Source organism: Ipomoea triloba, chromosome 1, assembly GCF_003576645.1.
Source record: "Ipomoea triloba cultivar NCNSP0323 chromosome 1, ASM357664v1".
In the NCBI taxonomy this organism is placed as follows: Eukaryota; Viridiplantae; Streptophyta; class Magnoliopsida; order Solanales; family Convolvulaceae; genus Ipomoea; species Ipomoea triloba.
This window is the reverse complement of record NC_044916.1, coordinates 32,259,935-32,279,039: the sequence shown is the minus strand read 5'-3', so window position 1 is coordinate 32,279,039 and position 19,105 is coordinate 32,259,935. Positions and strand designations below refer to the sequence as shown.

Sequence of the window (19,105 nt, the reverse complement as noted above, 5' to 3'; positions counted from 1 at the left end):
GCGAAATGTTCCTGATGTTTTAGAAAAGAACCGAGTTTGCCGAAATCGGCTGCCTCGACTCACTTCGCTGAAGAACTCCGACCGGAACCGCCGTCAGCCGGTTTGCTTTTCAGGTGTTTACCCCTAACGTTGCTACTCATACCTAAAACTCTTCATTGATTTAGGTTGAACTTAATTTTCATAAGAGTGTTTCATAACAGTCATTGCCATTTTTAGCTTATATTCTTTGAATCTTTACTGATTACCTTGTTGATAGATATTAAATAATCGAAGTGATCTTATTAACTGTTCTAAAATTTTGTTCTCTGTTAATCTCCGAAGTGAAGTTGTCCTCCAAGAGGACAAGAAAATTGAATATGTTTGCTGTTGTTTCAATCACCACTGACAATTGTATTAATTCATTATTAGTAGAAACTGAAAATAGGATTTCTTTTGATGCTAGTAGTTATCTACCATATGAATTTTATTGATTAAGAATTGAAACAAGCTTCTCTTTTGTTAATTCTTACAACAGCTAGTCTCTGTCTTTTTGTAGTTTTGCTTATTGAGTGGTGGAAATCTTGATACTGGAGAGCATTTTGAAACCCTCAAATGGCAGTTTCAGAGACCTCGCCGGCATTGGAAATTTTGATAAGAGGACCAGAAGGTTATGCTATTTGGGATGGGCCGCCTTTCCCTAATGATCAACCTAGTATCAGGCTTGCTACAGTCCCTTGTACAAGTGCAAAGTTTAGTGAAGATGGGTCAAAACTCATGGTTATGAAATCAGACTCAGTAATTAGTGTGCATGATTGTAAAACCTTGAAAGAGATTAGGAGTTTTGAAATTCCCAATGTGCTTGCTGCTGTTATTTCCCCTTGTGGAACATACCTCCAGACCTTCCAGAAATGCACATCCCCACAGGACAAAAATGTGGTCTTGTGGAAGGTGGAGAGTGGCGAATCTGTTTACCAGTTGTATCAGAAGAACATGACGAAAGTTACATGGTATGACATTTTTCTTCTATCTTGGCCTGCCATTTTCTGAAATTGATAATCAAATTGTGGAAATCTATCATGTGATATGTTGTTTTCTGTAGGCCGTCTGTACGCTTTAGCTCTGATGAAATGGCTGCATGCAGATTGGCAACCAATGAGATACAACTTTTTGATGGTAGAGACTTCTCAAAAGGAATTGTGCAACGGGTTCGTGTTCCTGGAATAGCTGCAATGGAGCTTTCTAAGACTCCTGGATCCTATGTGGCCGCATTTGTTCCCGAATCCAAGGTTTTAATTTTTCAATTTTAAATAAATATTGAAAAAATGGATTTATGTTTGTGAAACTGGAACCGCATTTTGTTTTTATGTATAGAAGTGAACTGGATTGGATGCCCATCTAGTATTAATAGTATCTCTGGGCATGTGGTTGAAAATGGACAAGTAAAAGTGAGAGAATTTTGTGATTTTAGTACTCAAAGAATTGGAATAACAAAGTTTTAGAGGCTCCTTACAATGTAGAAAATTTGGAATGAACACTGTTTTAGGCTTTCACCTTCAAAAGTCAATTACATGGATTATGAATTAAGGAGTAATGAATAAAATGGCAGGTGTAACTTCAGATAAAGTGGGTAACGATCAACCAGTTTTCAAATAGATGACATCTAACTGATGATAGTGATAAATTGATAATAAGACCTTTATCCTGTCCTTTGATGCCTATACGACAGAGATTTTTTGTTTTTGAAGCTTTGCCCTTTAATTTTTATAGGGAATGCCAGCAAGTGTTCAAATATATACCTCTGGAAAGGACTCACAAACCCCTGTTGCTCGACGTAGTTTCTTCCGGTGCTCAACTGTGCAACTGAGTTGGAACCATGGTTCTACTGGGCTCCTAGTGTTGGTGCAATCAGATGTTGATAAAACCAATCAGAGTTACTATGGGGAGACAAAGTTAAACTACTTGACTACAGATGGAAGCCATGACGGACTTGTGCCACTTCGTAAGTTTTTCTATCTTCTCATTCTCTTCATCAAGCATGCTTCAATCTAGTAATCCTCATGGCTGTGTTTCAGATTTTTCTAGTTCTCTTCAACAAACATTTTTCTATCAAGTGAGATGGACATGATTGAGTTGGGAATATTGCAGGTAAAGAAGGGCCTGTTCATGATGTTCAATGGTCGCACACTGGCAAAGAATTTGCAGTTGTTTATGGATGTATCCTTGCCTCCCCACCAATCCCTACCCTGACCCTATCAGCACCAATGAAACGAAACGAAAAGAAAATAACCTGGAATTCTAATGTACTTCTGCATTCTACATGAAAATCAGGTTATTTGCATATTAAGGCTAATAACTCTGGATGCAACCACATAGTTTGTTTAAGGCTCATCACTCATGTAATAGCTGCTGTCTTCTCTCTCTCTCTCTCTCTCTCTCTCTTTAAGTAGATGTTCCTAGAAACTTTATGAAAAAGTGGGTGTGTACGATATGCTAGAATGCCAGTGGATTAACTTCAGAAGGTTCTAAGTCTGTGACACAAAACTTAAACTGGGAGTGGGGAAAAGGGTTGGGTGTGGTCTGTAACTCTCTATATCTTAGACTCTATTTGTTTAATGGAAGTGTTGGCTGTTTTTACTTGTTTCTATTTGAACAACTTGTAAAAGATAATTTAACTCACAATCACCTGTGTTTTTCTTTACCTTGTTTCAATTTTCCTTGACATCCTTAGTTATGCCTGCTATGGCAACAATATTTGACAAGAAATGCAATCCTCTTCTTGAGCTTGGAACTGGCCCATACAACACAATCAGATGGAATCCAAGAGGAAAGTGTATCCTTTGTTGAAAATAACTTTTTCACCCCACTCCCCTTTGGTTTTCTTTGTTTCAGTAATTTGATGGAAATAGGTTTCTGTCTGCTTGTTTGTAGTACTTGTTGGTAATTCTTCTTGTCTTGCCTTAATCTTCTTTTTATAGTTATTTGCTTGGCAGGCTTTGGGAACTTACCCGGTGATATGGTATTTTTTCTTAAAACAGTTACTTTAATTTTAGTATAATGATTCTGCTGGTTTCTTAGCCCATGTCATATTATCCACATGCACACATATATTTCTCACTTTATATAGGACTTTCTCGCTTTGCTGCTTTTGCCTTCAAATAAAATGTTGTATTTGAAGGTTCTAAGTATGATGCCTTTGATGTCCAAGTAATGGTTCCTGCGAATGCAAAATGATTAGAGCCTGTTTAGGGAGGGAAAAATAAATAAATATAAGCACAACCGCATACACAAAATCAACAAAAGCTGGTGAAGAGTACTGTTCATCCACCTGTTTTCTAAAGAGAAAACAAAACAATGTTAAGAAAGTTGTAAAACTATTTTTTACCTAAAAAACTTATTTAGAAGGAATAACTCTGGCATGAACCCTCTGTTTACATATGAAATGCATCTTTCTATTATGGATAGTACAGCTACACATAATGTTTATTTGCCCTAAATCTTAAAAATGAGTTTCTCCAACTTCTGTAAGTCTTGTGATTGCTAATCCTGGATATGATGTTTGCACATGATTAAGCTCAACTATGCTTGCTGTTCAGGCATTCTGGGATTATGTTGAAAAAAAGAAGCTTGGAACGACTAAAGCTGAATTATCAGTGACAAGTGAATGGTCTCCGGACGGACGCTATTTTTTGACTGCCACAACAGCTCCTAGACTCCAAGTTGACAATGGGTATGCATACTCTTTGCTTATTGTCCAGTAGTGTGGTTATGAAATAAAGATGAATTTATAATTGATTGGTCAAAGGTTTAACTGTTAAGAATGTGTTAAGAGTTTCAAATCTTGTAATCAACTTTTTTGGATGAATGATCATTTGCAAGTGATAATTGAAATCTAGATCCATTAAGAGTAACAGATTATCAGATAAATAACAGAGAATTTGGTGTAGAGTGCCAGAGATTACTGATTAGACCAAAAGTTCACTTTGAAGTGTCCAGTTTGTAGGTCAGCAAACACAACTATGTAGTTCTTGTTCTGGAGTCGAGTTTGTTCCTAGCTTGGTCATAAATGGACCTGCATATTTGCAAAACACATGTACATATTCACTAATATTTGGTTTTTGATGTGGCTAAAGGATTAAGGTCTTTCATCACAATGGATCACTGTACTTCAAGAAGATGTTTGAAAAATTGTACCAGGTGAAAATCTTGGCAAAATTTCCATTATTTGGTGATGGACCCAAATGCTGACCTACTTAATTTTTCTCTTACAGGCTGACTGGAAACCTGAATCCCCAGATAAGTTTGGTGAAATTTCAGAATTTTTGAAGGCTGTTGACTCCCTGAAAATTGACGAAACCAAAGTTCAAGGTTGCACTGTCAAATCTTGAAACCATTTGGATTTAGTATCAATTATGCCGTATGAATCGAAATAAACAATGTTATTTGCAGGACAAGGATCAAAAGCTTCCAAACCTGCCACAAAAACTACACCTGCCAATCCTCCTGCACAAAAGCCTGCTGCTTATCGTCCACCTCATGCCAAGGCTGCAGCTGCTGTCCAAGCAGAGGTATGTTAGAATTCCTTATCGTGTTATTGAAAACTGCACTGGAATTTCTTTTCTAAGACCGCGTCAAATGTTTGATTTTTCTTTATTTTGTAAAATTTCCTTTTACTTTTTTGGTAAGAAGTGATTTAGTCAGCAATGCAAAATTTTCCTTGCACAGCAACTTATTAACAGTATCAGTAAAATATCTGAATGTATCGTTGGAGTTTCATACGATATGATTAGGCTTTCCTTTTACTTGGTCTACAAACACCAACTGGATTTGAGAACTCACATGTAAATGGTTCGAAAGTGGACATAACAATGTTCATATGCTATATCACAATTTCTTACGCAGTATTATATATCCTTTCTCTATAACAATGTTATCTAACAGTTGCATTATTTTCATTTTACAGTTATTTGGTGGAAATCCTTCAGGGTAAGCATCCAGACGTGCTTATTCACTTTCCTTATTTTTATGTTTCAAAAATTTAGATGCAAAACCGCTTTTTGATGTGCGTATTTTCATAAATGTAGAGAGATGAGCAAGAATGCACTGAAAAACAAGAAAAAGAGGGAAAAACAAAGAGAGAAAAAAGCTGCTGACGGTGCTATGTAGCCAAGTTCCCACTCACATCTCTTAATCTCCAGTCTTGGTCTGCTCAAACTTAGGGCATTAGGTATTTGGGCCTTCAAGCTATTCAATGATTCTGCCTATCCAAATGCTGAAAATACTGCAATGCTGCCCTTTGTCGCACAATTGGATGCTATGCCTTCTGAAAGCTTTTTTTCAAAAAATTTTGTACTAATGCAAAACTTTGGTCAAGATTATTTTCCATGTTCAGAGGTTTCTTGTGCTGAACGAGTTAGCATTATAATACACTCAATGATAAAAATATGTTTTTTTTTTCGTTCTATTTTATGTCATGTTTGGTTTAATTAACGGGATATAATTTAAATTTTTTATTAAACTTTATTATTAATATATAAAATTTATATATTTAAAATTACATTAAAAATTTATGTCTGGTTTAATTAACGGGATATAATTTAAATTTTTTATTTAACTTTATTATTAATATATAAAATTTATATATTTAAAATTACATAAGAAATATTATTAAACGTAATTAAATAATACAAATATATTAAAGTAAAGAAGAAAGTATTAATTTGATTAATAAACACAGTAGTAAACAAGGAAAATTAGATGGACGAAGTATAAGTTATAAATGCCCAAATACTTGGGGTCATATACTCATATATTAAGAAATAGTGAGTACATCAGTCTCGTACAACAAAATTGGAACTCAGGTGGCTGCAAAAGCACAGCACTTGAAATCGTATCCCAAATAATTGATGTCTATATGTAAGATGATGATGAAACCTAGGACGAATATATCTGAAAAGATTTCAATAAATAAATCCTTAAAACAAGCATACAACAAAATCCAGTTTGGACCAACCTACAAGAACAGGATTGCATCATGGAACCCACAACCATGATGATCTTTGCTACGTCGAATGTATCAAAATGGCACAAGAACTTAGTTCTTGAATCGTAAACTACGGCTGATACCAGCATTAATACCAGAAGCTTCTCCGCCATAAGGACCAGAGGGTTTCTTGATCTCCCGCACCTGTCCTTTCCTACGCTTAACAGCTTCTGTATGCTTTGACTGTGACAAGGAGAAAAGAATGGTATTAGTTCAGTATGCATTCATGCTTTAATTAAAAAACAAAAAGGAAAGAAAAAAAGCTACAGTTTTGTTGCATACCCTGTACTTCTTCCTTGGATTTTTGCCTTTCTTGTTACGATTACGAGTTAGCCCCCTGTTTTTCTCAATCTAGCATAAAGAGGACAGGCACATTTAGAAGGTTAAGCATGATAATAAAAAAATGCCAATTCTACAAGATAAGAAAGGATGCCAAACCTGGTAATTAATCTGGCGCTTCCCGTCTACAGTGGTTTCAGGTAGAGACGAGACTAATTTGGTCCTGCATCAGCAATTTATGTTTTATTATGAATATGAAGATTGAAGATACTGGTTCTAGAAGGTGAATTATCCGAGGTAAACACAATTGAAATGTGCCCTTGTACTTGCATATGGACAAATAGGAACCAAAATGTGGTGAAATTTTGGGCCACCTTATTGAAAAGATACAAACCTTGAATGCTTTTTAGCAGCAACCTTTGCAGAATGCTTTTTCTCTACTTGTCTGTAGAACTCCAAGTCTGAGTCTGTTTCACCATTTGCATCCCCATCACTTGAGAGGTCCGCAGACTCATCTTCAACATCATCTGCAGATTTGATACCAGCTCCAGCAAGAACTCTCAACTCATGTTTCCTTCGCCTCTCCCCAATATCATCTCGTTTTGGCAAGTCATCATCACCAGAAATAAACTGCTAAAAAGGATGAGAACTTTATAAAACATAGAAACCCATAAATACGAATTTTGAGTAATGCATGAGTCTTAGATGGTAGATCTCAAATAAAGTGTTTGACAAGGTGCAATGACCAAAATCAAAGACTAATGATGAAATGCTTGGAACATCAAAGCATCTTGGGGTTTTGAGTTTACAACACATACCCAAAATCAATGATATTAAAACCTGGAAAATTCTTAGAGCATTTAGATTTTGGGAGTTCAGGTTTGACTCATGAAGAATAAAATGACACATTTGAAGGACAATTGTTCAGACACTTCCAATCAGAATAAACAACTTCAATTTGGGAAATAACCATTGTTATTGATGGTGAATAACATGGGTATCTGCTCAAACAAGTATAGCAAACTGTTGGGAAAAAAATGAGATTAGGTAACCAAAATTTTAACAGCTATTGGCATTTTAAAGCTACTTTGACATATAATAAATGTGAGGACTGTGTAATCAAGATATACAGCTGCTATTATCATTTCTCAAATTTCCATGATAATGATTAACTTTACACTTGCGAACTAAGCTAATGTATGATAGATATAAATGAGTCTAAAAATGAGAGAATACAACCACACCTTGGATTTATTTACTTGAGTCACAAGCTTAGATAGTTTACTTGGACGTGGCAAATGGGCATTACCATTTGCCACCCCATGAACACCTCCTTCTATGTCCATGGCATCATCATCAAAATCTTCTAAGGTTGCAAGTTGTCTGTTGAATATAACATTCATATAAAGATTACCAGTTAATGTAAATATTATAATTGGCTTCACTTTTCCACTAGAAAGTACTCAGATTAACATTTAACAATGAAAAATCCCAAATGCATAAAGCAAATTATACCCATTCACTGGTCGTAGACGTTTCTTAGAGTTTTCATGTTTTGCTGCTAAAGAACTGAAGACACCTTTATGTTTCAGCTTCTCCTCAAGAGCTGCTCTTATTTTCAACATTTCCATGCTTTGTACACCCACTTGGTCATCCTGCCAGGGTTTTAAGCTAATATCAGTATATACATTAACCAAGCATGCTGATTAAGGTAGCAAAGGAAAAAGTGAGAGGAGGGCTGTAAACACACAAGAATCAGATACATTAGCACAAGTGATTCTATTATTATTTCTAACATGATGTTTTAGAGGCTCTCTACATACATGACCTACCTGAAGCTTCCGCTTTGAATGAGTTTTATTGTACTCCTTTGGACTATTCAACTCCACTGATTCGGCAGCTCCATTAGGCTAAAAATAATCGGGAAAAACATTAGTATATTCCACAAACATGCATATATGGTCACATGCTTTTATACACATATAGCCCTATAAGCAAAATAATTTCATGAAAATGAACATATGGAAACAAGGAGTGATAAACACATGCAGCAATAAAATACTTATGCATGTGCTATATAAAGAAGAGCAGAACAGCAAAATAAATACTTATGTGTGTGTGTGAGTGTTTATCAAGTAGGTAGTTACCTCTGTAACTTGAGTGTCAACTACAACCACAGAGGGATTTTGATTTGGTGGATGCTCAGATTCAAAGGCAACATCCCCTGTAACCAATCTCTCTTCGGCTTCAGTACCACCACCCTTGCTCAAAAGAATTTCAACTTCAGAAGGAAGATTCCCATTAAGTTCTTTCATCTGCAATGAAGCATGCTTGAAGAATGAGGGAAGTAATCAAGACAAGATTAGATGCATAAACAAAAGGGAGAGTGTACAGCAGCTCTATTTATAGGTTGTGAAATAATTCCTCAAAAAACAGCTATCCAAAATGACTAAAATGCAAAAACATCTCAACTCTTGAGTACAAAATGCCACATCAATCACTCATCTTCTACAGATCAAAGCTTCAAGGTTCTGGGGTTGAAGCAGATCCGGAGGAATTTTCCCATATGAAAAAATCATAACACAAAAATGTTTGTGATATGGTTCCTCACCTTACAAGGCCTGAATGCTTTACCATTTTATTTTATTTGGTACTTATTAAGGTTGGGGTGGTGGTAAATGAGGGAATAGTAGTTGGTTTTAACTGATTAGTAGAAAAGAACAATATTTAGTTTGCAGTTATTAATGAAAGATGCTAACCTTATCCAACAAAGCCTTTATATCCACGAGGCGAGAAATAACTGGATGATCACAAACAGGTTGCCCTTCTGATTTGAGAAGTAGATAGAAGGTAATAGCCTGGCAATATGAGAGCAGAAGAAGCCTTTTGACCTCCAGATAGTGCAATTCTCCTTTCTTTCCACTTCCAAGATTAATCTTCAAAAAACAAACAATTAGCATGCCCATTGATCTAATATCAACCAATACATTTTAAGGGCAGAAAAACTCACTATGAACTGAATGAACCAGACAAAAGTGAACTATTAATAGAGAAAAGTGGTGATTTGTCTACAATGGAATTTCATTAGACAGCACTCTTAGTTACAGTTACATTATTGTCTATTTAGCTTGGAAATATTGGAGCAGATGACAGAGAAGATCGATAATCAAGGAGTACCTTGCTCAAGAGTGGATTTACTTTGTTATCAAGCTCCTCATGTGCTTCATTAAGCTCAGACAATAAACCAACTAATTCTGGGGCAGAGCTACATCAGAACAAAATGGAGAAAACTCAGAAACATAAATGCTTTACACAATCAACCAAAATCTGGACTATAAGTGCAGCAAAGAGAGGAAAATACAATCCCAATGACAAAACAACTGAGAAGCGCTCACCTATAGACAACATCCATTTGCTCTTCCCTTGTCAAAGCATTTAAATCTTTCTTTATTTTCTCATAGGCAATGCTGGTTTCATTGTTCTGTTCTTTATCTGCAGAATCTTTTACAGCAGGTTTACCATGGGCTAGAATTTCCTGCAATAAAGGAGTTAGTAAGTATATTGTGCAACTCAATCCAACAGCATTTCTTTTACATACCCAATATGAATAATTGATGGGTTTAAGCCAATGAAAAGATGTAAATGGTTTACCTCAAATGTTGCTTCTTTGTCATCTTCAAGACCAAAGTCTTCCAATGACAAAGCTTTAGCATTTTCCTTCTGCAATCTCAAAACCTCTTCCTCCTCCGCTGGGAGATCATCATCACTTGAATGTAGCTAAAAAGATAGTAAACAGGAGTCAATTTCACTATAATCAATATTTTTAGATACAATACCAATAAATTTACCAAAACATTAGCATTTTGAAAAAAATAAAATAAAATTCTTAAACATGTGATAACTTCAGTGACATGAAAGCTAAAAGTACAAGATGATGGAGTTGATATATACAAACATTTTCAGTGTTGTAATAAACCGACTTGTGTCTACTCCACACAGTTCTCTTTTTCTCCTCTTTATCAGATTCATCGTGCATTTCATCATCAACCCCACCCGTTTTTGCCCGCATATACTTTAGTTGCTTTGAAACTGCATAGGTAAGACACTTGAATTAGATCAAACAAATATTCTGATCAATGTGCACTCTAGGAAAATGTTTTCATCCAACATGTTTAAGAAGCAATATGTATTGGATTCAATTAAGGAGTTCCACCACTGAAGCACATGGGTATATAAATTATAAAAAACCAACAGTAAAAGCCTAATGTAAAAATTATGAATGCATGAAGTAGGGGTTGTATGACTCCATGCATTTAAAAAACACACATTCAACATAGTAATCCAGAACAGAAAGTTATCCATAAATTCAATAGTAATGGTATCAAAATACTTGAAAACAATGCCATGGAAATTAAGTTCCCTGGTTATGCTGCACCAATAAGTTTTTTTCACAATCAATTCCAAGTTCAGTTTCTGGGGTCCAAAACGATAGATATCCCTTTTAGTCATGTATGTAAGCAGCAAACTATTTTTGAAATACCTACTCAGCAATTGCAATAATTCCAAATTCCCTTTCTAGATATTCAATCTATTACCAAATCATTGTGACAAATTCATAAAAATTGTTAATGAATGCTCTGATTAAATGCTGTTTATTTGCTTAAGTTGATAGTAGACAAATGAAATTTTCCCTCTTTAATGAACCTAATGTAACAGGCTCAGATAATTCATCAAAAATGGCACTTCCAAATTACAAATATCATCATGAAAAAAAATAGTATTAAACAGTTGAGGAGATTGGTCACTTACTTTTAGCAGCAAGGCCATCATCATAATCATCATCATCGTTCCCCTCATCTTCATCATCCTCATCATCATCCTGCAAAAGCATATTTAGAAATTAAAAGTTTCCCTTAACCACTACTTTGCATGTTTCTCACATCTATTCTGTGCTGGCTAAAATCATTATTGGGAGCATTTGCATATTATTTTCTCCATGATAACACTGGGGCATAAATATACCTCCAAATCATACACAGGATGGTCATCATCTTCATCAGACTCTTCATCAACATCTTTGTTAATGTCCAGTGGAATTATATCCCTCTGCTTGTGAACTACAACCAGACAGACAGAAAAATGAAAAACAAAAAACAAAATCTTTTTAACTTTTAAGTAAACAAAAATGTCATTAAACATTAACAACTCAAAATTTCTCTGGTCCAGCTAATGTACATATTTAAAAAAGAGAGATTGAAAATATTGGAAAACTTTGATCCAAAAGGACTAAAACCTTACAATTGCAAAAATATTAAGGAAAAAAAAAAGAAATAGAGGGAAAAAAGATTTACAGGCATCGATTTCATCGTTCATCATATCATCATCTTCATTGTAGAAGTCCGTTTTGGAAGACTTTTTTGAGGGATTGCTTTCCCTCTTCTTGTATTTTCCAGCTTTTCTTCCCATAGCTAATCTCTCTTTGCGCGAGCGCGTCCAAATGGAGAAGACGGGTTTTAGCAGCCAAAAGAGTAGGAAAACGCACAGTACTCACTCTCCTCTTTAGAATAATAGTTCTCTCAATATAGTATGCGATTAATACGTCAGAGTATACTGATGAGAAATAGAGAAACCTAGAAAGCTGAAAAAAGAGTAGGAAAACCTCTCCTTTTCTCTTCTTTATCGCCCTTTTCGCAGCTACCGGAACTGTTGTCGGCGAAATTCCGGCGAGGCGGTGAATTTCCTGAGAGGGAGTGAGAGGTGCCAAGGGTGAACTTGTGAAAGGGTTGCGAGGGTTTAAGAGAAAAAATATAATTTTTTTTTTCCTTTTAAATATAATCCGGAATTTCAACTTACGTGGGCTATCGGGTCGGTTCGGGTCATACCTAATTTTGCTCAAGTAGAGGCTAGCCTGACCCGACAACGCCAGTGCAAAATTCTCGTCATCGTCGAGCAAGAAGGTAGCTGGAAGCCGGCTACCGGAGAGTAAAGGCCAGTGATTTTCCACCGGAAAATATATAACTTATTCAGAAAATCAAGAAAATGTTTCTCGCTATATAGTACGTGATGTAAAACTCTGTTAAAGCACTCTTCAATCTTTTCTTATCCTTTTTTTTTTCAGGATTTTATCAGTGTTTTGTAATGTTCTACTATTTAGTAGGCTGGATGCGTAATTACAATCAAAATTGGGAGTAAGTTCATGGCGTGCTCTCAAATGCAACCTTTCTTCTGCAGAACTCTGTTTTCATTCGGAAGGAACTTCTCAGTAATTACCCCGAGGGCTGTTTTTATTAACAGTTCTACCACTCCCGGTTTCAGATATCACTCTCCAGCAGCTAAATTCAAAAGGGTAAATTAGATACAGTATTTGTGCTGTTATCATATTTGATTTAGTGCGCCTTGTTCGTTAAAGCTGTTTTTTTTTTTTTTTTTTTTTTTGAATCAGGGTTATTGTGCTTTATCTTCTGCTACTAATAGTAATGTTGGTGGTACTACTGAAAGTGAAAGAGTTGTTCAAAGAAATGTGCTTTTGGATTCCGAAGCTCATCATAAAGATGGGCAATTAAAACCTGACTCTGGGAATGGCAGAGTAATGCTGATTGATGGGACATCGATTATATACCGGGCTTATTACCGACTTCTTGGTATGTTAAACTGTTTAGTTTGGAATTTTCATGGCATAACCTGAATTTCACATATTACTTTGAGCCTGTTCAATTTTTCTTGTAATTATATGTTGTTTTATACACATTGTCAGTGTATGTTTGTAGGAGTGTGCACGGTCTAAAATAATAATATTGTGACTCCTTTTGTATCAAGTTAGAAAATGTTCAGCTCCATTGTGCTTGGTATGCTACTCCATAACTGAAAGAATATAAAAGGATTCTAGTCTAGATATTAAAAAAAAAAAAAAAAAAAAAAAAAAAAAAAAAAAAAAAAAGAAGAAGAAGAAGACCTTTTTGGTAGAATTTTGGCTTTGTAGTGATAAACAGTTGTTTTAGAGTTCCCTTCTTGGTGGAAACGGTGGCTTTTCCCCTGAAATTGTAGCTAATTTCTATTGCCTATAGGTGGCTTTCTGCTCTAGTGATTTAAATGACCACCTCTGCTTTATACAGGAAACCCAGATATCACATGGATTATTTAACCAGTAGTTTCAAGAATTGTTTTATGTTCAAGATTTATATTCCAGTGGAAGTATTAAGTTTCATTTTGCAATATCATTAAAATTATTTACTTATAAAAAATAAGCTTCCTCCTAGCATCATTGTAGCAACATCTGCTTATATACTCACTATTACTTTCCAGATTTCTAATTTCTAAAATGGGCTCGACATTTTAATTGCTTTATAGCCAGAAGCTTCAAGGAACTTTTCCATTATTTCAACCAAAAATTGGTTTTATCCACTTATAGTGCAGCAACTATTTGATTATTGTTAAATTAACATTAAAAAATCTTAAAATTTAGACTGAAACTATGGTCAAATCATTTTTATCTTATCTGGTATGTTTTCTCTTCTTCTCCACCGATTTATGCCCCCAACTAATCTAAAATTATAACGTTAATTCAAACAGCTAAATTGCACCATGGTCACCTTTCCCATGCTGATGGCAATGGAGATTGGGTCTTGACTATATTTACAGCCTTGTCACTTGTAAGTGCAGTTATTTGGGTTTGTGCTATTGCTTCTATTATTTCTTCAACCCATTTGTACCAGTTTTGAACAGCATCAAGTGAGTTCATTTCTCAATATATCATTGCACAGCTCTTAAAAATGTGGAGTTTCTATTTCACTTTAAGGGACTTTTGCACCACTTGCTATATATTGCTACCTTTTGATTTAAAGAAACATTTTGTAATTGACTAGTTGAAAATTTGTAAAAGGATTTTATAGAGTTTTCATTTGAAGATTATATACAAGACACATTGAAATAAATATGGTTTGACTGTTTGAGTTATGCGCTAATTGCACTTTAACCAAGTTCAGAAGCTGTTCGCATTCATCTTCCTCTGGTTGATTGAATACTTTTTGTTTCATCTTTCCTTTGATAAAGGCTTGAAATATCAACTATTAAGTAACTGGTATTTTGATTCTGCAGATTATTGACGTGCTTGAATTTATTCCGTCACATTTGGTGGTACAAATCTTATCTTCCCTATAAATTATTGGAATCATTAATATTTTCATTGTTTGTGTGGTTTATATGTTTAGAACGGAAGTTCATAGTTCCTTTTAATTAATTAATTAATTAATTACTTTTTTTGGCTTTTTGTGGATTAGTAATCAATATATTTCTAAGGCAGTCTTTGGCTTTTTGTTTTCTGGTGGAGATAACTTTGCGTTGAAGCATAAGAATAGATCATATAAGTTAGCTAGAGGAGTAGAGGAGGTAGGCTCTATTTGCATGTAGTATGTGTCATTCGCAACTGAAAATTATCCTAACTTTCTTTTACTATTACTTTCTGTTTTGTCTTTACCATGCTATATAGATTTTGGAATTCAACTTGTAATTTGTTATGGCTTGCTGACTGTTTTTATGAAGGCTGATTTTTGAAAATTCAAATCCACTAGTACTAGTAAGATTTATGATTTCTGACTGAATAGTAAAAACTTTTGCATTTCCATAAGAGTTTCTCTTTGGTATTTCACTTGGTGCTTTAGTCAGGCTTCACCTTTTTGTGACCTTAATTGACTATCGTATGCCCCTGTAACTTATTTTTATTTCATCTTTTGCAGGTAGTTTTTGACCATGATGGTAAGATTTATATTTTGATTTATTACTTTTCTGTTTTTCCTTTCTTTGAGTATTCTTTTTTTTTTTTTGTCCACCATTTTCACATTGAACTCTCTCCTTAGTCTTTACTAATCTTTGACTTGTAAATGCTCTAGCATGCATAACATCCTTAGTCACCCAAGTGTTAGTGGCCTCAGATGTATAACATTATTATATACAGTAATTTCAGATTTTTTTTTCCCTTCTATTTATTTTTCTTCAGTAATAATTACTCTTAGATGCTCTTGACCTCCCTGCACTTTTGAAATTTTTCTTGATTGTGATTTAGGATAGATAAGCAATCTACCAAAAAAGGCAAAATTTTCATTTGCAATGTGATTGCATATTTAGGTGATGGTGTGATTCTGAGTGAAATTAAAGTGGTTTTCATCTCTTGTAATTTTCATTCTCAGATCTCCTAGTCAAACTAGATGAAAAAGTTAAACCACTCGTTGCTGATGCTTGGATGTTCACCATCTAAGTGAACAAGCTCTATGTGTGGATCCCTGGTAGTGCAGCAATAGGATTTTTTAATGTTTGTGTCCAAAAGACAGTAAATTAATCCTATAAAAGGCAGGATTTAAGGATTAGATTGCATTACATTTTTGAGACATATGCTTCTCTCCTTTCCTTTTCTTTTTGTATTTTTAAAAATAGACTATACTAGTTTAGCAATTTAGTTGCTTTGCCAAAAGTAACTACTCATACTGGAAGAGTGAAAGTTAAGTTAGAAATCTTCTTCAGTTTGTGTCATCATGGACTTGGTGGTTTCATCTTATGAAAAGGTGCTTGAAATCCATGCCTATGCCATTAAAGTGGGTTTGGATTTTCAATGCCTGTTTTTGAACAACATTTGCTAAAATCAAAATTCTCGCTTACAGGATTTCCATTTGGTCATACTCCTGTTACATCCAAACAAAATTTTATTGCAAAAGGTATGACTTCTTTTTTTTTCCCCCCATTTTAATGAAGAGTAATTTATTGGTGAGAACCTAAAAGGGATTGCTTAAATATATAAATGTAATATGGGGTAATTAAAAATGACCCCTTGACTGTTCAAGTGACATCTACAGTCTGCAGCACAAGCTATGCCATGCATGACCATTAATTAACTGGATTTCATAGTAACAAGAGTTGAATCTACAAATATTGGCTCTGAGAGGACATTTTTAGTTGCAGTGATAGTTTCAGATATTTTTTGCTTGATGATTGAAGGTGGGCAATTAGAGGGAACGCACTCCAACAGTTGGAAAAGTTCAGCTGTTTCTTTATGTGATAGTGTCTATGTTTTTGTTGTTGATATGCAGTTTCTTTCCAGACATCTTGTTATCAGAGAGCAACATCCGTCTATGAAGATAAATGATAGAATAATGCTAGTTATATCACTAGCCATATTAATAGAGATATTAGTTCTCTCCCATGCTAATTTTCTACTTTTTTTTCTCCATGGTTGAGAATCTTGTTTTCTTTAAGTAACCCAGTGAAATGTGTGAATTTATATATTCAAGCCTTTCATTTTTTGAATGTAATTCTTTTGGGTTAGGAGGTTTCTCTCTTTCCCCTATGTCTGTCATTTATTGTTTGAAATAAATTGATCTAATTATGGTATCTGGCATTTTACTGTTTAGAGTTAATGACGCAATTTTTAGGTTTCAGTTAGTCTAATTGAAACAAGTAATTTGGAATTTTTCTATAGGCCTCAATTTTCGTCACACTATGTACCCTGCATACAAAAGCAATCGCCCTCCTACACCTGATACTATCGTTCAAGGACTTCAGTTCCTCAAAGCATCCATAAAAGCAATGTCCATCAAAGTGATTGAGGTAATTGCTAGGTACAATTTGTATGAAATAATTGTCCAAGACTAGATTTTTCTATGATTCATCTGTATCTCAGCAGGTACCCGGGGTTGAAGCTGATGATGTAATTGGGACATTGGCTGTTAGGAGTGTTGATGCTGGTTACAAGGTAAAGTTGATCTTATTTCTATCTCACCATAAATTGGTGGTTATTTGAGTGGCGTATATTGTTCTAGTGCATTGCTTTCCTTTGAACTGCCTTCTGACCTTATCAGAAGTTTATACTCTTCGTTTGTTAAGTAATATTGAATTCTGTCTTCTAATTATGTACCTTTACAGTTATTTAAGATGCTATGAAGAATATATTGATGCTTTCTATTTTAGTAATTTGTTTATTCTGTACCTGTAAAAATGTAATTGCCTTTGACAATTTGACTTAGTTGTTGTCTGGATATCTCACAGATTTGCTACTTCTGCTTGCTATGAAACTTTACAGGTCCGAGTTGTCTCTCCAGACAAAGACTTCTTTCAGATTCTATCCCCTTCATTACGTCTTTTACGAATTGCTCCTCGTGGATTTGAGTCAGTATTACTTCAATTATCAACATTTTAGTCATACTATAAATGCTTTGCATCAAAGACGAAGTTGATTTTCATAATACAATTTGTTGGAATGCCTTCAGGATGGCCTCATTTGGGATGGAGGATTTTGCTAAGAAGTACGGAGGATTGCATCCATCTCAATTTGTTGATGTGGTCTCGCTTGTGGGGGATAAATCTGATAATATACCAGGTTAGTGTTCTGTGTTATTCTTAAACTGAAGCTTATATTTAGAATAAATAGTGAATATTGTGCCGATATGACCTTTGTATGCCATGAAGGATAACCTTATCCACCTGCTGATGTTGTGCTACTTCTAATCTCTGATAAGATTTCTGCCATATAATTTTAAAGTTTTTACCTGCAGGAGTTCACGGGATTGGTGATGTTAATGCTTCTCAGCTGCTCTTGAAATTTGGCATGTTCCATATTCCCTCACTTCATATCAAACTTCTTAATTTACCAGAAGAAAAGTCTTGTTCATTTTTTATACATGCCATTATTGTCTTTTAATTTTGATTCACTGGACTGGAAGACTACCTTCTTGTTTCTTACCATCTTCTACGTGGATAGGAACACTTGAAAACTTGCTCGATTGTGTTGAACAAGTTGAGGATGAGCGAATCAGGGAGGTAGTTAATTGCTTCATATTTATTTCTCCGTCCTATTCTGTCCTTGACCTATCAATATAAGCAGTAAAACACTAAACTTATTTGATCATTTCAGGCATTAATATCAAATGCCGAACAGGCTAGATTAAGCAAGAATCTGGTACGCATCTGTTTTGTTCTTCCTCGGTATCATTTCCTTTTATTCCCCCTGCCTCTGACCCTACAGCTATCTGTTCTGAAAATGAAAATTATTCCACCGCCCAAAACCTCCTTCGTCCTTGCAGGCATTGTTACGCTGTGATCTTCCATCATACATGGTCCCTTTTGCCCCTGACGATCTGGTATTTAGAAAGCCAGAGGTAAGTGCATATTATGTCTCCCAATCAGCATTCTGCAAACCTTTGCTTAACTAAAAATTCACACGCACTTCTGTTCAAAGCACAGTTTCTTTGAATTCTTGGGAGCGATTTAATTTCAACTGCAAATATTGAACCTTTTCGTGATATCGATTTCCCATTTTGTGCTTAACTGGATAAATTAAACCTACACAGGACAATGGAGAGAAATTTACAAGCCTCTTGACAGCTATAAGTGCTTATGCTGAAGGATTTTCAGCAGATTCCATAATTCGAAGAGCGTTTTATCTATGGAAGAAGCTGGAAAGGCAATAGATGAGCTCCAAGATTAACAAGTTGCTAATGGAAGTCTTCAATTCTTTGGTGATTATTGTTAAAAATTGCAGAGTTGTTGGGTTGTTGTATAAAGTAGTCACAAGCAATTTTGTCTGTAATTAATTTACTCAAAATTCTATATAGATGAAGGGTACTTATAGTGGTTCTTCTTTTGATACTACCTTACATGTTTTTCAATTTTCTTCTAAGGCTATTATAGTATGCAGATTATGGTACCAAAGAATAGTATAATGATGGTGTTCGGGCTACTAGGGCCAGAAGTGCGAGGGAAAGCGGCTAGTTGCTCTTTTTCTGAGGTCACCCCTCCAGATTTGATCCAAAAAAATAATAATAA

The 19,105-nt window shown here is 34.9% G+C and overlaps 3 protein-coding genes across 7 annotated transcripts; 2 read left to right on the top strand and 1 right to left on the bottom strand.

The window, feature by feature from the left end:
- Nucleotides 1–5,438, top strand: LOC116030979 (eukaryotic translation initiation factor 2A). Its single transcript, XM_031273393.1, has 13 exons — nucleotides 1–113; nucleotides 536–986; nucleotides 1,079–1,265; nucleotides 1,747–1,978; nucleotides 2,125–2,193; nucleotides 2,708–2,809; nucleotides 2,955–2,995; nucleotides 3,573–3,706; nucleotides 4,110–4,173; nucleotides 4,248–4,344; nucleotides 4,426–4,544; nucleotides 4,940–4,962; nucleotides 5,061–5,438. The coding sequence occupies exons 2-13, from the start codon at nucleotides 592–594 to the stop codon at nucleotides 5,140–5,142; spliced, it is 1,545 nt and encodes a 514-aa protein (XP_031129253.1). The 5' UTR covers nucleotides 1–113; nucleotides 536–591; the 3' UTR covers nucleotides 5,143–5,438.
- A 307-nt stretch (nucleotides 5,439–5,745) lies between these two features.
- On the bottom strand, nucleotides 5,746–12,082 carry LOC116030963 (something about silencing protein 10). Of its 3 annotated transcripts, none has more exons than XM_031273365.1 (16): nucleotides 11,650–12,082; nucleotides 11,321–11,415; nucleotides 11,108–11,177; nucleotides 10,254–10,387; nucleotides 9,950–10,075; nucleotides 9,694–9,833; nucleotides 9,476–9,563; nucleotides 9,058–9,234; nucleotides 8,446–8,613; nucleotides 8,122–8,208; nucleotides 7,814–7,953; nucleotides 7,543–7,681; nucleotides 6,693–6,931; nucleotides 6,458–6,521; nucleotides 6,302–6,370; nucleotides 5,746–6,202 (listed from the first exon to the last, which is right to left on the bottom strand). In XM_031273365.1, the coding sequence occupies exons 1-16, from the start codon at nucleotides 11,762–11,764 to the stop codon at nucleotides 6,071–6,073; spliced, it is 1,983 nt and encodes a 660-aa protein (XP_031129225.1). In that variant the 5' UTR covers nucleotides 11,765–12,082; the 3' UTR covers nucleotides 5,746–6,070. The 3 variants fall into 3 exon arrangements, with proteins under 3 accessions (XP_031129225.1, XP_031129233.1, XP_031129241.1); XM_031273373.1 differs by having other exon boundaries at nucleotides 6,693–6,928; XM_031273381.1 differs by having other exon boundaries at nucleotides 8,131–8,208.
- A 135-nt stretch (nucleotides 12,083–12,217) lies between these two features.
- LOC116030986 (DNA polymerase I) lies at nucleotides 12,218–18,931 on the top strand. Of its 3 annotated transcripts, none has more exons than XM_031273415.1 (16): nucleotides 12,218–12,354; nucleotides 12,456–12,644; nucleotides 12,741–12,939; nucleotides 13,868–13,947; nucleotides 14,393–14,431; nucleotides 15,031–15,049; nucleotides 15,949–16,002; nucleotides 16,764–16,891; nucleotides 16,968–17,036; nucleotides 17,364–17,449; nucleotides 17,551–17,660; nucleotides 17,836–17,886; nucleotides 18,042–18,100; nucleotides 18,195–18,239; nucleotides 18,364–18,438; nucleotides 18,631–18,931. In XM_031273415.1, exons 2-16 carry the CDS (start codon nucleotides 12,495–12,497, stop codon nucleotides 18,748–18,750), a joined length of 1,284 nt encoding a protein of 427 aa, XP_031129275.1. In that variant the 5' UTR covers nucleotides 12,218–12,354; nucleotides 12,456–12,494; the 3' UTR covers nucleotides 18,751–18,931. The 3 variants fall into 3 exon arrangements, with proteins under 3 accessions (XP_031129275.1, XP_031129283.1, XP_031129267.1); XM_031273407.1 differs by having other exon boundaries at nucleotides 12,219–12,354; nucleotides 12,453–12,644; XM_031273423.1 differs by lacking the exon at nucleotides 15,949–16,002 and having other exon boundaries at nucleotides 12,453–12,644.
- Nucleotides 18,932–19,105: the final 174 nt, after the last annotated feature.